The sequence below is a fragment of the Emydura macquarii genome, unplaced genomic scaffold (genome assembly GCF_026122565.2).
Source record: "Emydura macquarii macquarii isolate MOO-44397 ecotype Brisbane River unplaced genomic scaffold, CSIRO-AGI_Emac_v2 contig_1043, whole genome shotgun sequence".
In the NCBI taxonomy this organism is placed as follows: Eukaryota; Metazoa; Chordata; order Testudines; family Chelidae; genus Emydura; species Emydura macquarii.
In genome coordinates this window covers 18605587-18625761 of record NW_027131180.1, presented here as the reverse complement: position 1 = coordinate 18625761, position 20175 = coordinate 18605587, and the positions used below count along the sequence as shown (strand labels likewise).

The 20175-nt window shown below is 39.5% G+C and overlaps 1 protein-coding gene across 1 annotated transcript in view; it reads right to left on the bottom strand.

Annotated features, from left to right (window-relative positions):
- The window catches only part of LOC137151032 (cell adhesion molecule DSCAM-like), a 58943-nt gene extending 40535 nt beyond the window's left edge, over window positions 1-18408 (bottom strand). The window contains exons 1-2 of the mRNA XM_067545226.1: window positions 18085-18408; window positions 4769-4799 (exon numbers count right to left, since the gene is read on the bottom strand). Coding sequence (XP_067401327.1) covers window positions 4769-4799; window positions 18085-18277 — 224 coding nt within the window. The 5' untranslated portion in view covers window positions 18278-18408. The remainder of the gene's footprint in view (window positions 1-4768; window positions 4800-18084) is intronic.
- Window positions 18409-20175: the final 1767 nt, after the last annotated feature.

Genomic DNA, 20175 nt, shown 5'->3' with positions numbered 1-20175 from the left:
GGCCTCCCCAGTGCCAAATAGAGGGGAATAATCACTTCTCTCAATCTTCTGGCAATATTCCTCCTAATGCAGCCCAATATGCCGTTAGCTGTCTTGGCAACAAGGGCCCACTGTTGACTCATATACAGCTTCTTGTCCACTGTAACCCCCAGGTCCTTTTCTGCATAACTGTTGCCTAGCGAGTTGGTCCTCAGTCTGTAGCAGAGCATGGGATTCTTCTGTCCTAAGTGCAGGACTCTGCACTTGTCCTTCCTGAATCTCATCAGATTTTTTTTGGCCCAATCCTGAATTTGTCTAGGTCATTCTGTATCCTACCCCTACTCTCCAGCATATCTACCACTCCCCCATCTTAGTGTCATGTGTGAACTTGCTGAGGGTGCAATCCACCCCATCATCCAGATCATTAATGAAGATGCTGAACAAAACTGGCCCCAGGAACAACCTCTGGGGCACTCTGCTTAATACCGGCTGCCAAGAAGACATCAAGCCATTGATCACTACCCATGAGCTTGATATCTAGCCAGCTTTCTATCCACCTTATAGTCCATTCATCCAACCCATACTTCTTTAACTTGCTGGCAAAAATACATGGCCATAGAACTTCCCCAAAATAATTCCTAGAGTAGATCTTTTAGAAAAACGTCCACTCTTGATTTTAAAATTGTCAGAGATGGAGAATCCAGCATGACCTTTGATAAATTGTTCCAATGATTGATTACTCTCACCATTACAAATGTATTCCTTTGTTAGGGCAGTGCTACTATCTCCACTTCAGAGAAGGGGAATTAAGACACAGAGAGACTAAGGGCCACACTTTCAAAGGCAGTTAGTTGCTTAAAGACATAGATAGGCATCTACTGGGATTTTCAAAAGTCCCTGAACTGGTTAGGTGCCTAACTCTCATTGATTCCTATGGGAATTAGGTGCCTAATCTGCTTTTGAAATTCCCAGTAGGCAGCTATGTATATTTTAGGAACCCAAATGCCTGTGAAAATCTGGCCTTTAGGGACTTTCCCAAGATCATATAGGAAATCTGTGATCAAGAAGGAAATTAGACTTGGTTATCCCATGAACTAGGCTAATGCCCTAATCAGTGAGGCATCCTGCCTCACTCAACATCTCTGCACCTGTGTATATCTTTTGGAGCTTGGGTGAGTGAGATGGCAGTGTCCAACCCTCCTAGGCACCCATCCCATGATGCAGGGGGAGGTTTGGCAAGGATGTTCGTCTCTAGGAGCAACTGTTGAATGACCATGTCTCAAGACAGCCTTAATTAGCCATTCAAATGTTTCAACTTTGACAAAAGGGTTTTTAACAGATATGTTTAAATTGTAAAGTTAAAAGAAATCAGGACAAGAAAACACTGATTTCCCTTCAGTAACGCAATTAGCGAGTTCCAGGGCATCTCAGAAAACAAGAATTCCATTTCACCAAAAATGTCAAGGTTTTGAAATGTGTTTTCATTCTGCATCAGAATGAAAATGAGACATTTTGGAGAAAGAAAAGAAACCAACACACATACACACATGAAAGAGAGACCCACCCCAGAACAATATCCCAGTAACCCAGTGGTTAGAGAACTCATGGGATGTAGGAGTCCCAGGTTCAAGTCACTCTTCTGCCCAATTCTCTTCCTCCTCCCACCCCCAAGAAGCCTTCACAAAAGTCTCTCTCTCTCTGTCTCTCTCAATTCCATCCTGGAGATGAGAAACCCTACTATTAAAACTGATTTGTCTCCATGAATAGTTGTTTTCAAAGCATTGACATTTTCCAACGGAGAAAAAATTGGTTAAAAAATTTCCAACCCACTCTAATTAGTATCTCTTTAAGTTAGGAAATCCAGGCCATTAGCATCAGACGATTATGATTTCATACGTAAGGATTCCAGAGACTACTTCCCTAATGGGAGAAATATCATTTACCTACATTTCCGTTACTCTGAGATAATAAAGAATAATGAGACTCTATAGATCAGAAGTCTCAAATTTGTCTCAAGGTTCCTAAGTAGCTAATTAGACATTGTGCATAACATATCTCATTTACTATTGATACATGTTTATGTTTGTTTGTTTTTTAAGCAAGTGAAATGCTTGATGTGCTAAAAGTTTGTTCAAAACTTATTAAAGAGATGAATTTTGACTAACCTATCTAGAGATTTAAAAAATCCTCAATTGAATGACTGAAAAAATCTATATATTCACAACAGGCTTGAATCTTACTCACCCATTTACACACAAAGGGATTACATATGGCCCCTAGCTAAAACTAATGTAATTTTGAGTACTTGGCCAACAGCCATGCCTCTTCTTTAATTTTTGAGGCTAAGACCAGTAAGTAGGTTAATGCGAAAGACATGGAAAACCATTCCTTTGTAAATGTGAAGGTCAGATTAGAGATTTCAGAGGAAATTTATGCCTTATCCTATTCTCAAAATTAGAAACATGAGCCAGTTCCTTAAATTGATCAATGATGAACAGTTATAAGGAACTTATCTGTGCTGCCCAATGGAAACATCACAAAGCTGGGCTCAAATACCAGTAACTGTTACTAACTTGAGGTGTGAGGGGCAAATCATATAACTCTTATGAAGCTGTTAACATAGCTTCCCCAGGATTTTGACTAAAACACCCTACAACAAGGCATTCAATGCAAAGACTAAAGCTCCATCCTTAACCCTTTTTATTCTTAAGTCCACTCATGGGGGCACAAATCTCCCCAAAGAGCATGACAAGGCAGGATGATGGTCCCACCCCCTTCTCCTGCATCATTCTGCAGAGCAGGCAGGGACACTAGGGTGAGTGTGTCCGTACTGCCTCCAATGCAATACTGTGCCTAAATGGCACAACCTGGCTCACAAAATGGAATTACCCTTGTATTACCATCTTTCTAGCTTTTTATATGATACTAGGTTTTGGTGTAATATAAAGAAATTTTATTCATAATGTACCAAGAAATTTAACATATGTGACTCTGTGGATTATTGGGATTTTGCCTCCTTTGTTTAAAAAAGGCCTAAATTTTCAAAAGTTAACTAGTTATTTTGGGAACCTAGGTTTTTGATTACCCCATCTGAGGTAACCTTTAAGGGGCCTGATTTTTCAGAATGTGCTGTGCATGCACCCCTTAAAAACAGGCTCCCAGAAAGTGCTGCAAAATTACTAGTCACTTTTGAAAATGTCCTAAGTCATATATTTTTTCAAAAGGTCTATTTTGATCGTTTATTGTTATTTATACCTTTAGAAGATACATATGCAGTTGACTTTTTAAAAAAAATTAAGCCAACTGTTTTTTAATGGGATGGAGGACTGACTTTCAATACTCACAAAAAGAAAAGGTTGGCAGAAATGACTGCAGATAAGTAACAGGATAGATATACAATATTTTGCCAGTGCAACTTGATTTCATCTTCTTTATTAATACTGGCTTTCTTTTGAGCAGGGGCTTGCCAAATCTGATGAACTATGTGGTTTTTTTGTGACATAGAGAAACACCAAAAAGCGACTCTGTTGAAATCATTTTTACTTGTCACTTACAGTTATCTAGAGCTCCAATCCTGCAAACATGAACATATGTAATTGTACCCACACAAACAGTCCTATTTAAGTCAATGGACTATACAGACATGTAAGTGTTTGCAGGATGGGGGCCAGATTTTGGTCTAGGTTAACTGATTAACCCTATGTATTACCAACATATCAGACAGATAGATATAGGCTTATAACTAAGATGTACAGAAAATTCAAATGAAAATTCAAAATTCAAATGAAATCTAAACCCTCAGAGATGGGGGATTTGAATGTTTGAAAATGGTCCAATCTGGCAAAACATCACATATCCTGAAAGGTTTTTTAACTTAAAAATGAGCACAATTTACAGTTAATATGAACCAAAATGGTCCTATTTTTAAAAAATCCACAATGGTTTCAAAGTTCAACATTTTTTTTCCAGACAAACCAATAAACACTGAAAATTTGTTGCAAGAACAGTAATTTGTTGTAATTTCACAAAAGGATTATATTTTTGGATAGTGAAATGACTCAGAACAAAACAGCAGAATAATAAATAAATTGTCCCCACTTTCACAAAGCTCTACTTAAATCAGCTAGCAATGGTGGGTGGGCGTGTATATATGGGCATTGTATTTTCAAATATGTGCTTCCAGGCATTTATTGCCTTCAATAAGATGATCTCTGAAGAGCAATTCCCTTGATGCATATTATAAAAACACTTCAGTGGGCAGGCAAAATCTCCAAAGGGACCTCAACATATCCTGTAATTTAATCTGCTAATACAGGGGTTCTCAAACTTTTTTATATTGCGGTTCACTTCTTAATAGAGATATTGTCTCATAGATCACCTTTTTTGTGCGTTGCCATTTATGACTGCACTGAACACCTCTTTTTTAACTGATGATTGCATATAATCCCTGCAGCAAGTTCAGCAACTGCTTAACTGCAAAAGTAATAATATTAGCAGAGTTTTCAATGCATCTTCAGTCTCTTTTAACATGATTTAATAGGTGCAAACAAGGAGGTGAATCAGCACCATGTGACTGACTAGATTTTGGTGGAACTTTGGTGATTCCTGGTCCATTAGAAATCATTGCCCTAATTCCTAAAAGATACTAAAATGCTGTGTTTGGCACATAGATACATAGAATTCAGGAATGGAAGGTTTAATAATTAAATTGTTCCCAGGAATGATTTTGAATATGATCCATTGAACCAGAAACATTATTGAACTTTGAATTACTAAACATCATTCTTACCTCATGAGCATTTCAGCCAAACTCTTTGCATCTAAAAAAAAAAACAGGGCAAATATTAGTACCTGATAAATAGCTAGTTAAAGATTTATTTTTTGTGCCACAATGAAAGTGTATTTGGTAGGTGGATTATTAAGAAGTGGAAGATTCAGACCAGCCATTTATTAAAGATTATTTTATTTCCTCAGATCAGTCATCAAGACATAATAGTTTTTAAAACTCCTTATTTTTGTTAAAACTGCATTTACTATCATATATCTTTCTGACACACAGAGCATGTATAATTCTCCAGTGGCAGTGAAAATGCTCAGAAACATATTAAAGGCTTTATTGCAAACTGTTCCTCTTGGTTTTGAAGAAAACTAAATTTAGACCAGAATAGAATTTAACTTGAAAAAGCTAAGGAAATTCAGTAAAAGTAGAGAGACAATATAAAAACCAAAACAGCCCTAATAAAAGGATTAGCACTGTCCCTTCTGCAACATGATTAGTTCAAAAGACATTAAAATGAGTTGAAGTAGTTCACATAGTTTCAGGTACTTCTGAATAAGAACAGGTCATGAGATGAATGAACAATTGCCTACCTGGGCACAATCAAACCACATCTAATTGCCTGGAACATTGGCCAAGGAAGATCTCAAAATGGTGAGTTTGTTTGATCACTTTCAGGTATCCATACCACTCCATTAGGGTATGTCTACACTGTGGAGTGAAGTTAATTTATTTTAAAACGACTTTCACCTGCCGAATTTTAGAAGTTGCAGGAGCATGATCCCACCACGCTCATTGAATCAGGGAATTGCATCCCCACTAGACATGCTTGGGTCAACAAGCAAAGTAGTGCACCATGGGTAGCTACCCCACAGTGCAACTAGCTGCAGAGGCTTTTGGGAAGGTTGTCGTCCTCCCATGATGCAACATACTCCGCCCTTCTTGCTCCAGTCCAAAACAAACAGACAATCTCCTTTTCACGCCATATTTTAAACCCTTTTTGCCGCACGCACGCCATTGCCTGAAAGGAATGGAGTTCGCTCAGCTCTGCACTATTATTGCGAGCAACAAAAACACTTCACGGCTTATTCTGCAGTATTTTCATGGGCGAGACAGGAGCCGCAGCGCTGAAAACTGTGATGTTACAGAGGCCGCCTTGCTACAAGCCATAGAATGAAACAATTCCTGTTTCCTGCAGCTGCCACGCTCCATCTGCAGTCGATAGAGTGCTGCTTCTGGTCCCTGGAAACAAGAAGCAGCTGGTGGGATCACATAGTTTTGAAGGTGTGGGATGATGAGCAGTGGCTGCAGAACTTTTGAATGCGAAAGGCCACTTTCTCTGAACTTCGCGGAGCGTTCTCCCCAGCCCTGAAACGCGTGAATACTCGGTTGAGACCAGCTCTGATTGTGAAGAGGAGAGTGGCCATCACTCTGTGGAAGGTAGCAATGCCAGACTTCTACCGGTGAGTTGGGAATCAATTCAGAGTTGGTAAATCCACTGTGGGAGCAGCTGTGATTCGAGTGTGCTGTGCCATTAATAGACTTCTGCTAAGATGGGTAGTGACTTTGGGAAATGTGGAGGACATAGTGGAAGGCTTTTCTGCAATGGGGTTGCCAAACTGTGGCGGGGCAATAGATGGCACACACATCCCTATCTTAGCCCCGGACCACCTTATCTCAGAGTACATAAATCAAAAAGGATACTTCTCAATAGTGTTGCAGGCCCTTGTGGATCACAGGGGATGCTTCACCGACATCATTGTGGGGTGGTCTGGAAAAGTGCATGACGCACACATCTTTAGAAACTCAGGTCTGTTAAAAAAGATGCAGGTGGGCACTTTCTTTCCTGACCATAAAATAAATATTGGCGATGTTGAAATGCCAATAGTGATCCTGGGGGACCCTGCCTACCCATTGCTCCCCTGGCTAATGAAGCCCTACACTGGGCACCTGGACAGTGAGGCTCAGCAAGTGCAGAATGGTGGTGCAGAATGGTGGTGGAATGTGCATTTGGATGTTTAAAAGCACACTGGTGAAGTCTGCTCACTAGGTTAGACCTCAGTAAAAAAAATCCCAATAGTTGTCTCTGCCTGTGGTTGCTCCATAATGTCTGTGAGACAAAGGGGGAGACGTTCCCATTGGGTTGAGTTGTGGAAGCAGATAAGCTGGCCACAAATTTTGAGCAGCCAGATGCCACTGCAACGCTGACAGCCAAACGCAGAGCACTGCACCTCAGGGAAGCATTGAAAAACCACTTTTGACATGAGACACAACAGCAATGTGCATTGCTTATCTGTTCTGTGCTTCTCTTCTTGTGTTGAATAATCATACTTCTGTGCTGCCTTCCTGTTGTCCATGTCCATGTTCAGTTTGTCAGATAATTAAATCCTCCATGCTCTTAGCTCTATGTCAGCAGCCACGGAAGCATTCATTAGCTCATTAAACATGTCATCCCGGGTTTTTTTTTTCACTTTCTTATCTGCGACAGGCGCTCTGCAGGAGTATGAGACAGTGGACTGTTGAAGGCCACGTTGCTCACTGTGAGGGAATCAAAGCACAAGGTACCCACTGTTAACTCATCCCATGAAAGAAAAGCAATGTGACAATGTAAAAATAAGTCCCCTGAACATTCCCAAGAGAAGGTTACAACCGCATTCTATTGCCTGACTATTGCAGGAGTCGGAGTGCCCTTCCAGCCATGGTAAGCAAGGAGCTAGTGCACCTGTTAGTGAAATCCCCTGTGCTCATGCTGCACAGGTCCATGCTCCCTAGAGCAGTATGGATGTGGTGCTCCCAAATGATCAGGCTTTTCACAGGTGGAAGAAAGGGTGAGAAGTGGGTATGGGTTAACTGTCTCTGGAGTAAAAAAGGCCATAGTAACAACGTCCTGCTTAAGGACTTGCAGTATGCCAAACCAAGAAACCGTCCCTGGCTGTGCAATAACACACTTTAAAAAACATTCTTGGTCACCTACTGTGCATCATCTTCCCTAGGTAACCATGAGTGATATCAGCCTGCTGAGGGTCACACAAGTGGAAAGGAAGGATTTGCTGCAAGCATCTAGCTACAGGCCTGGCCCTTATGCTTCTATGCTGTGTTCCACATTGATGCCTGCACAGTTAATAATGGAGTGGTGGGGGAAAGTGTTTTATCATTGTGGAAGAAATAAGGCTGCCCTCCCAAGAAACCTTCTCCAAAGGATTGCAGAGTACCTAAATGAAAGCTTCCTGGAGATATGCATGGAGGATTCTTGGAGCATCCCTGTACACATAAATAATATTTTCCGGGATGAACCCAGTGCTTAAGCACACGAAGTACAAGGAAGCACAGCCCCACCATCACACACACCACTTTTTGCCTCTGGTACAAGATTCTGGAAACAGGGGATATAACCAAAGACATGCAATTTGCAGAACATACTCACCAGATGAGCCTTCCCCAACATCCTGGTTAGTCACGGTTTCCTCCTTCTGGGTGGGCTGCTCCTGTGTTGCAAACAGCTTCTGGCTTTTAGGAAGAAGGGATACACCACTCGCCTGTTATCCTCACCATCCCCCTCCTCCTTGTCCACAGACTCATCCTCATTCATCCTGGACTCAGATTCCCCCGAGGTATCAATGTTGCATGGTGGCACAGTGGTGGGGTCTCCACTGAGAATCACATGCAGCTCCTCGTAAAAGCGGCATGTTTTGGGTGAGGAGCCAGACTGGATGTTAGCTTCCCTAGTTTTCTGATAAGCCTGCCTCAGCTCTTTGATCTTAATGCAGCACTGCTGCGTGTCCCTGTTGTGCCTCTTCTCCAACATGTCACAAGATATCTTCTTGTAGATATCCAAATTTCTTTTGCTGGCTCAGAGCTAAGCCAGAACAGACTCTTCACCCCACAAACCAATAAGATCCAAGACCTCAGGTCGGCTCCATGCTGGAGCGTGTTTGGGGCATGCAGTTGCCATGATCAGCTGTGCTGGGAAGCTCTCTCCAGGCTGACTAAACAGGAAATAGGAATTCAAAATTTCCCAGGGCTTGCAGGGAGGAGCTATTTCCTGCCTACATGGCCACAATGCAGCAGAGTGTGAATGTGCAGAGTGGTCAAAGCAGAGCAATATTGGATACCTCCAGGAGGCCAATGATGTTGATTTACATTGTGCTCCATCTGCACTGAAGCTCATTCGACCCACAGAATTTGATTCCAGCATTACGCCACTTGCAGAGCTGGTTTTATTAAATCAAATTTTTACCGCGATTTAGGTTGGCGGAACTGACGTGCCAGTGGAGACGCATACTTTAGGGGGTCAACGTAAGCGGTGTTACGTCAACCTCCATTGGCAGTGTAGACAGCTATTATGCAGAACTATCTTCTTGCCTTCAGAGGGAGCCCTACATACAATCAGTGGCTAGCAGATTATTCCCATAAGAGTCAGTCCTGCAAAAAGATCCCAGTGGGTGGACACTTACTCTCTCATAGAGTCCCACTAACTTCAGTAGGACTCCAAGCATGAGTAAAGGTCCACGTGGATGCATGTTTTTGTGTATCAAGCCACTAGTTTTTAATTTTTATTTTAAAATTTCCATTGTAATTTCTTAAGAACTAAGTCCCCCACTGAGACTCTACCACCTTGGAGTTTCTTTTGTCACAATGATTTTGCTGCATCCTCAGCCTGACCTCCTGTCTCCTCCAGACAGCTGTTGGGAACTGGCAACAAGGACAAAGCAGTTCTCATGGGAGACCAGGCCAAGAGAGAAGGGCTGTTCAGACAGATAGAAAGATGGAGTGAGTTGGGACTTGCTTCTCCGAGGAGTACCAAGCCAATCTGACATCCAGTATTCAGAAACTGTCCCAACCCCTCTCACAGAAGTCCCTGGTGGCTCTTTGAAATTATCTAGATCCCCCACTAATATACATCTCAGAAATAGAAAGCTTTCTTTATTATTTATTATGAATATTTACTTACAGGTTTTCCAATTTCCAAGATTATGCTTTTTTCTCCTAGATCCAAAGTAATTTGCCCCTGTAGCCTCTCTTCCTTGTGTCCCTTTTATCTGTTTATTCATTTGCCATGTATTATCTACATTTTAGATTGTAAAACGTCTTGGACAGGGACTGACTTCATGTTATTTGTTTGCAAATGGAGCTCTGATCTGTACTTGGGTCTCCCTAAAAATGCAGAAGTATCCTTTGCTGTTTATGTACCCCTGTGCTCTTTGAAGAGGACAAACTATGGGCATGAGTCCCGTCAATGGCCCCAGTACATAGCCAGCAGCTACATCAGGAATATTTATAATGCCCACCACCTCTGAGTACATCACAGTTCTGATCGCCTCACAAACCTCAGCCATGATAGCCCCCACAGCTGATTTGCCAACTTCAAATTGGTTAGCCACAGACCTGTAGGAATTTGGGATAGATAGCTATAGCAACCCACGTCTGGACTGGTATATGACCCAGTTTACATGGGTGTCCTGGCACCTGACAGTTGGGGTAAACAGATCACCAGCTTTCAGGAACATCTGCTTCTTCATGCAAAAGTTCTGGAGTATTGCAGGTCATCCCAGGTCTGCGTGATGATGTGATCCCACCAGTCTGTGCTTGTGATTCTTCTCCAGAAGCACCAATCTACACAGAAGGAATCTGCAGCTCAGGCACCAGGCATGAACAGCACCAGCTGGGTTGTGACTGGCATGTCAGTATCCCCCTCCTGAGAGGTGCCTTTGGCAGGTTAGAAACTGCCACTGAAATGTCCATTGGCATCTCACAAAAGTTCTGCCTGATTACTGAAATAGGACTGATAGCATGAGGAGAGAAGTTCTTCTACTAGATCAGGATACATATTGTTGGCTGGTGGTGTGTGGACACAAAATGTCTCTAGCTGTTGGTGGCGTATGGACACAAAATGGCTCAGCTGGATGGGCTTGTGGGTTAAAACTGCTCCAAACACTTCCAGTCAACTCCTGCTGGGCAGACAGACAAGTTCTCCCACACCACACGGTGACCCAAGCCCTAGAGGGGCTACAGCTGGCGAGGGTGCTAGGAGCCCTGGGATATGATGGTATATGCCCCAGAAGCTGAAGTTCTGACTCAGATTTGTGTAGTGCAGTGTGAATGCACCAGCTCGGCTGCGAAGCTTGGCTTTCCAATGCAATGTGGATGCTCAAGTGCAGGCTTGGAAACACAGAGTCTGCAGACCCAGGCCAGCTATGCCGTGCAGACATACTCATAGGCACTCTTGCAGCTACGCTTAAAATAAAGCCCTTTCTGGGTATCCTTATCAGTGGAGATAACAAATTAAAGGGACCCTATTGAAGGCTGGTTAACCCAAAGTCTGCCTTTCAATATTGCCTCTTATATTTGTTTGTAAAATGAATATAAATGTTTTTGTGGTATTTTTAACACAACAAAGATGGATGTGCATCCCCCCACAACCAAAACATGAATTAATGTTAAAAACGCTGAATCCAGAGATCATGAGCAGTCCCACAACAACAAAGCAGTGTGCAGACACAAAAGAGGTAAACAAATCTGATAACAAAACAAATCACAAGTTTCAAGCTTTTAAGGAGCTGTTCTATAAAAAATTGGTCACGTGGAGCTCTTAATTTATCTTTTCCTGCCTTATCTCCATGTTTGCAAATCTAGCATGTCCATGATAATGACAGAATTTGTTTTTAACTTCTTCCTGCTTCTGCTGAAATCTTTTACATTCCTTAATCACCTCCTGGGTCTACTGCATGTATTACAAGTTCCTCATCCATCCTACTAAATATCATGTCTCTAAACTTCCAAAGATGTAGAATACAATGGGCAAACTATTCACCTGTTTCAGGGGACAGGAGCATATCACCAGCCCAATGTATCACTCTTAATGGATTTTTATTTATCTTTGACTATAATGCAAACTTGGCTCTCTTTGCTTTTAAAATCCTCCATGGACTTGTGATACCCTATATCTTTGACATCAGCCACTTTATTGGATATTATACCTGACCATTACCAAAGTATGTGAATGTTCATTTTCCCCCTTCTGCTCATTCCGTTCCTTCAGTCTTAGTCTCTCTTTTCCTTTGCAATGCAAGAGCAGATGGGGGGATGGAAAGGCGAGGTTGGTTTTTTTACTTGAGATGCCCCATCTAATTTGAATCACTGTGCCACTCTCTCTCTCTTACATCAAGGGCTTTTGCTGTTAGCAGTTGATTGACATTTTATATGAATGGTGCTACATAATAACAAGAAAAATAATTTTGAACTTCTAAACCAAACTAAGGCCCTGCTTCCAGCTGAAGTCAATGATGGTTTTACCACTGATTTTTAAGGACTTGGCAAGATTTTTATGTACAAAAGACGAGGAAAAATCAGGGCCTATATAGCCTAGGAAATGCAATAACTGATTCAAAGTTAGTTCTGATTTCTTAGAAATCTCAGCAGTGTTTCTTGTTGCTGACAAGTTACAGTAATCTCTAGGATGATGAAGAGATCAGATCCAAATATTATCCACAACTCAGACTTAACATGGCTGATATACATAAACACTCTCTTCCATTCTGCAGGAAGCTTTAAATCAGCAACTCATAGTTCCTTAAGTGGGACCACAGATAGCTAGACTGCTGGTTGAAACACAGGAAAAGTTTTTCCATGAAGTTTTCCCTCCTTTTTTTCATTGCAGCTTTTCCAGCTTTGCTCTAGAAAGCAAATATCTGAATCTCCCAGTGCCATATATCTGGAACAAACACAAGGTAGCATCAATATGATCACTCATGTGTCCTTTTCCCTTGGTTTCAAGCAACTTCCTTCCATATATTCTCAGCTGCTGCTCAGCTATATTGTGCTTCTTGCTGTATCTGACAAAAATTGAGTGTGCTTATGTTCTCAACACCACAAATGTGTGTTAAAACGCATATTTAGCTAGCATTTGTGTAAGGAAGCATCTCCTCATAATTTCACTCAGACTGCCAGAAGGAAACCTGCAGTACTATGCATAAAATGTTGAATGAGAAAATACTGCAATTTAACTGCAGCACCAATATTTAGCACAGCAACTGCCTAAGTTAGTTTATTGCCTCAGACAATAGCAACAACAGAATACACAAAGGCTTCCATGAGCTGCACACAGTTTACATGTGCATGGCAGAGACTTACTGAATGAAAACGAATGCACTGAGGTTACATGAGGTTTGACACATATAGTCTGTGAATACTTTACACATTTGGTAAAAAAAAACTCCTGTGCCCATTGCAATAAGATAACAGTGTGTTCAAAACATTAACTGAAGCAAGAATTCAGACTCATTGGCATGCAAACTTCACGTACTAGAGAGGCATACTAGGTGAATGACTGCATCGGGATGTGAAAAATGGGAAATCCAGCTTCTGCACTCACTTTTGCTAACAGTTTTCTCATCAGTTATATTTCTTAACCCATTAGGGTTGACACTGGGAAATCAGCAGTCATACCACAGTTTTAAATTGGGTGCTGCAACTTATGAGGTATCATTCTGTGCTCCTATCTCCTGCTTGGATTAAAGCGAACTGAAATTCAAAGCAAAGGACATACTGTTTCAGTAACAGTGGCGATAGGTTAATAGCAGGAAAAAAAGGGAAAGTCAGCAGGTTCCTTTGTTCTAATACATGCTGAGTTACTGAATCACTATATCACCTCAGGCAGTCACTTGACCTCCCTGTGCCTCATCCATTATGGCTTCAAAATTGGGTAAACACCTGGTTGAAAACCAAGTCCTGTCTCTGTACTGAGAGTTCTTGGATAAATAAATTATACTACATGTAACATTGGAAGAAGACACATTTTTAGCTATCTCTACATTTTAAAACAAATAATCAGTAAAATGCTTGAGAAGGAGCATATACTGGCTATGCTGCTTAATTTGCCTGGGCAGAACTGAAGCCATAACCCTATTCTAGGTCATAACCATAATCCCAAATACAGATCACAGAGAGGATGTTCTTATGAAAAATGCACCGCAAGTGACATCAATCTATGAAAAAGATTTGGGGGTCCGTGGTGCATAATCAGCTGAACATGAACTCCCAGTGTGGCACTGTGGCCAAAAGAGCAAATGAGATCCAGGGCTGCATAAAGAAGGGAATCTCAAATAGGAGTAGAAGGGTTATTTTACCTCAGTTTTGGCCCTAGTCCAACTGCTGATGGAATATTGTGCCCAGTTCTGGCACCCACAATTCAAGGAAGTTGATAAATTGGAGTGTGTTCAGAGAAGAGCCACGAAAACAACTAAAGGATTAGAAAACTTGCCTTATAGTGCTAGACTCTAAAAGTTTAATCTGTGTAGTTTAACAAAGAGAAGGTTAAGGGGTGGCTTGATTATAGTTTATAAGTATCTACATGGGGAACAAATATTATGAAATTGTTCTTCAACCTATCAGAAAAAAGTATAACATTATCCAGTGGCTGGAACTGGGAGCTAGACTGGAAATAAGGCATACATTTTTGACAGTGAGAGTAATTAACCATTAGAACAATTTACCAAGGCTTGTGGTGGATTCTTTTAAATCAAGATTGGATGTTTTTCTAAAAGATATGCTCTAGGAATTATTTTAGGGAATTTCTATGGCCTGGGTTATATAGGAGGTCAGATTAGTTTATCACAGTGGTCCCTTCTGGCCTTGGAATATATGAATCCTCATTTTACCTTCTCTGTCAGTTGTATATCTTCATGAAGATACAAACGCCATGTGATAATGTTCACACTTCCTAAAAATATTTATAAAAGCTTTTATACAGAGAAAACAAATTCAGAATTAGATTAAATATAAATAATGTTAGTGAAAAGTGTGTCTGTGATGGCCTTAGGATCATAATGTTTCAATAAATATGTCTATTCTGTAACTGGGTAAAAGTCAGATGATGTTTTAATATTATATCAATCATATCATATCATATCATATCATATCATATCATGATGAAATACTTTCCAATGTGATAGGAACTCAGAAAGATGTTAAACAGCATCTACTAAAGTTAGACATTTTTAAATCAGCTATTCCAGACAACTTACATCCAAGAGTTTTAAGAGAGCTGGCCAAGAGCTCTCTGGACCATTAATGTTGATTTTTAATTCGTCTGTGAATTCTAGGCAAGTTTTAGAGGACAGAGAAAAGCTAATGTTCTGCCAATATTTAAAAAGGGTACTTGGAATAAATCAAGTAATTATAGACCTTTCATCAGTCCCAGCCAAAATAATGAAATGGCTAATACTAGACTTGATTAATAAAATATTAAAGGAGAGTAATATAATTAATGGCAATCAACATGGATTTATAGAAAGCAAAGCCTGTCAAAATAACTTGATATCTGTCTTTGATGAGATTACAAGTTGAGTTGATAACGGTAATAGTGTTGATGTAATATACTTAGACTTCTATAGGGCATTTGAATTGGTATCACACAACATTTTGAATAAGAAACTAGAATGAGACAAAAACAACATAGGCATTTTGAATCCATTTAATGTGTACTAACTAATAGGTCTCAAAATGTAACTGACAGCAATATTTTGACATTTGTTTTGATACTGAAAAGGGATGAAAAGTCAAAATATCAACTTCTTTTCAGGAATGAAAAGTTTTGATTCAGAAATGTCATAACAGGTGTGTTTCTAGTGAGGTCCTACAACGATTGTTTCTTGGTCCTACACTATTTAATAATTTTTATCAATGACATGGAAGAAAACAAAATCTTTCTTGATAAAGTCTGCAGAGACACCTAGATTGAGGGAGTGGTAAATAATGAAAAGGACAGGTCAGATACAGTGTGATCTGGATCACTTGGTAAGCTGGAGGCAAGCAAAGGATATGTATTTTAATACAACCAAATGTAAGATCATATATCTAGGAACAAAGGATGCAGGTTATATTTACAGGATGGGGGACTCCATCCTGGGAAGCAGTGACTCTGAAAAAGATTTGGGGGTCGTGTTGGATAATCAGCATAACATGAGCTCCCAGTACAATGCTGTGACCAAACAGGCTAATGCAATATTTAGATTATAAACAGAGGAATATTTAGTAAGAGAGGTTATATTACTTCTGTATTTGGCAGTGGTGGAACTACTACTGGAATACTGTGTCCTGTTCTGATGTCCACAACTGAAAAAGGATGTTGTAAAACTGGAAAGTGTTCAGAGAAGAGCCACCAATAATATATCTCTGAGCTGGATTAATTTAATAAATTAGAAGAACGTTAGGGTGAGTTTCACAATATATACAGTTTGACACAATGGGATTTTGAATATCTTGATAATGAAATCTTTACACCCATTGGTGTACATGTGAGAAGTCCCCATGTAGTGTTCCAAAGCAGGTTTTCATTAGAATAAGTTGGCAGGATGCTGAGGGTTGTTTTGCAGCATTCTCTGTGTATGAAAAACATGCCTTAGAGCAAAAGACTCCAGAAGTTCTATCTATTTAGTTAATGAAAGAAAAGGTTAAGGGGTGACTTAATCAGAATCTACCTACATGGGGAATAAAAAATTGATAATAAAGAGCTCTTCAATGTAGCAGACAAAGATAATACAAGCTCCAATGGCTGGAAGTTGACGCTACTGAAATTCAGACTAGGAACACGGTGCAAATTTTTAACAGGGGTAATTAACTATTGGAACAATTTACCAAGGGCTGTGGTGGATTCTCCATCAGTGCCAATTTTAAAATCAAGATTAGATGTCTTCCTAAAATATATGCTCTAGTTATGCTCTAACAGGAATTAATTCAGGAAAGTGCTATGGCCTGTGTTATACAGCAGATTAGACTAGATGATCACAATAGTTCCTTCTGGTTTTATAAGCTATTAATCTATAAAAAATCATATTAATAATCAGAGTAAAAATACTCTGCATGTGCATAGCAATAATGCATTTCAGCCAATGGTCTCAAAGCACTTTACAATCATTAAAGTATTGAGTCTCACAATCTCTCTGAGAAGCAGGTATTACTACCCCCATTTTAATAATGAGGAAAACTGAGGCAAAGTGAGTGTGACATGACTAATGTCACACACAGGAAACCTACAGAAAAGCAGGCAACACAACCCAAGTCTCCTGACTCCCTGTGCTGTGCTTTAAACACAAGATAATTCCTCTTCTGTGACCTATGTATCTGCACAGTTCTAGAGGCCCTGCATCATCACACACACAGGTGTCACTACAGGAAGGCAGGAGGCAGCCTGAAGAAGAGGAGGGTGGATACCAATATTGGGAAAAAGATGAAGAGGGGTTTGCACATGTTATCCTGCAAAACTTAGGGCTGGCTCTATTTTTAATCATCAAGATAAAATGTGTGAAATATCTTCTTCTTTCACATAGTACCTGGAAATAAATACTCATTTTAAAGATTACAAATATTTTTGTGATTATGTAGTGCAGGCTATGAAAGGCAAATTAATTTCAGTAAGCCTTGATGTGATGTACTATTTTCCAGGCTTCACAAACACAGCCAAGTCATGAGGCACACAAGGCAGGGTGCAGAGATGGTACAGAGCCCCCCTTTGCAATTAGTGCAGTATGATACATGGTGATGGACTGATCAGGGCATTCATCAGAAGAAACAATGAAATTGAATTAATTCATAGATTGAATACCTCTGTACAGTTCAGACAATTATGTCTGAATAGGGTAATGATTACAGAAAGGGACTATTCAACAACAAAGAAAATGAGAAATAATAGGAGAGAGGAGTTAAATAAACAATTTAAAACTTTTTCTATTTGAAGTGAATAATGAAATATGCTATTGTTATACAATATAATTAATGTCCATCCCAATAAGCAACATGTGATCACGTCTTTTACAAAAGATATATGAGCAAGTTGGAGAATTTATGGATGTATTTTTCTAGCTCATTGATATCTGGTTACTGCATCAGAGTTAACATAAATCACATATCTAGGATTTCTTGAAAAGTGGATTCCCCTCCCCTCAAAGAACAACCAATACGCTTTTTCAAAGAAATTGTAACTGGGGGTGCTGAAATTATTAACATAAAAAATAAAGAAACGCATGAGAATACATTATTTTTTTCCAGATAAAATAATCACTTTGCTTATGGAGATGAGAAACTGATTTTTTCAGAGGTATTTCTTTACAACGTCCAAAAAGAGGAATTTCTGTAAAGAATTTTTTTTTTAAAATCACCAGTATTACTATGGTTACTGACTTAATATCACAAGAAAATGATACTTTATATAGAAAAATGTATTTGGTACATCACTCAAACTCTCACAAGCTTTTCTGTTCACAGCCCCATTTACACGTTTATGCTATGTGACCATGAATATGTGGGAATAAATGCCAAATGTCCTCTCTTACCTCTGAGTCTCTTCAGTCTCTGCTCCCTCCTCCTTCTTCGCACAATCAGCAGAAGCACAAAAAGCAGCAAGACCCCAACTAAGATACAGGAAATGGTCACCAGCATCTTTAGCCCTTCGTTGGTCGCCAGACCTTCCTCACTTTGGACAACTGATTTAATGAGTGGAGGGATTGTACCTGGAAACAGTGTCATGACATTAGATGCCTATTAATGAAGAGAAAAGGTTAGGTTTTCAGGAACTACAGTGTATAGAAACCGTACTGTATCTTCCAAGGGTATATAAGCCATTAAGAGGGCTTTGTCATGTTCAACATGGATATTACCTTCACACATGACATATTTAATCATTTCAAAGAAATTGCAGGTCTAAAGTCCAACCTATTTGTTTCATTCTTTACTATGGGAAATTAGAATTTGTGTAACAGATTTACATTATTTATCAGGAATTCTTTTAAAAAGGAATGTACATTCCCTGCTATGTACATCAAATGGGTTCTTTAAACAGACACATTCTTGTGTGAGGTGTTTAAGTGGGCAGTTCAGTACTGAACTTGAACTCAGATAACCTACCTGCCACTAATTCTGTAGCTGATAAAAGACTGTCTGAGGTTTAATTCATGAAAGAAATAGGATGATAAGGATACGAGGAACACATGAGATTTGAAAAGTGGAGTAGGGGAGGGAGATTATAAAGCACAGCCATTCTAAGAGGCAGGCAGCTTGCTCTTTTCATTTTGGGATGCATTTGCATTTCCAGCACCATTCACTGATGGCATATGTATACATATATAATACTTCACTCTTTGTTTTCATTCTCAGGCATATGAGCAGCATGCATGATTTTCTAAAGAAAGCTGTTTAATCATTGGAGGCTTCTCATTCACATCCTGATTACTATTAACCTGCTATATGCATTCACAAACAGGGCTATAAAATGCAGATTTGTGTGGAACATGAGTAGAAATATGTAAGTATTGTGAATGCTGATGACTGTAGATGGAAACTATTTAATTTTAACCAGCTACTGGAGCAAAAAACTGGCTACCTGCTTGCTAAATGGACAGGAGGTTAGGATTAACAAACAGTTCCATTCTCTTACATTTTAACTGCTGTACTGTGTCATGTGGTTATATCTCGTTATGTAGCATACAGAATCATACAAGTATTATGAGGAGATGCAATGTAAGTGCCATAATTGCAGAACAGCGACTTGATTTGTATGTAATAAGCACAGTGATACCTTAAAGGACTGCAGGTAAGCACAAGAGGTGCCAACATCCAAGGTTATCTCAGATAATTCAACACATTTATTTTCATAGGGTAGCATTTTGCATATAATTTTTCTCATTTTTCATACACACACAGTAATGTTTTTTCCCCCTTTACTGAACTACAGTGTTCACATTATACCAAAAAATAATTTGGTTTAATAGGAAACCAAGAACAATAACACCTTTCAAGAGAAAAGCATGAAAACATATTTACACAGAACTAATGGAGATGGTTAGCTAAGGGAATGACCAAGAGAATGATCAGATAAAGAAATGGAAAGAACTGCAAAAAGATGAAGGGAAAACTAATCTCTGTAATGTAATCATCCCAAATTCTCCTGAATACTAAGTGCTAAATTTTACCATCAGTTACAGCCACACAAGCCCTTTGGCTGAGGAGAGAGTTAGGCTTGCTCTTGCTAGATCATATATTTTGACTTAAGTGATATTAAAAGAATGTCCTCATTTTTAATTAAACCCTCAGTTTTTAGGTCAATATATTAAATGTTCTATAGCTTTTCTAAGTAAAGTGCAAACCTGGCACACTGTACATGAGCACTGTTATTTTAATACAATACGTACTACAGGTTTAATAGAATTATATATGCTTTACACAACCAGTGTATGATGTTTATCATGCATAATTAGAGCTGATCAAAAAACAAAATTTCCATCCAGTGGAAAATTCAACATTTTGATATTTCAACATTTGTTTTCATCCCAAATAGCCACTAAAAGTTAAAATATCAAAACTTTTCACAGAACAAAAAGTTATAAATAATTTCAGTTTGCAAACATGTTGCTTCAGGTCAGTTCAAC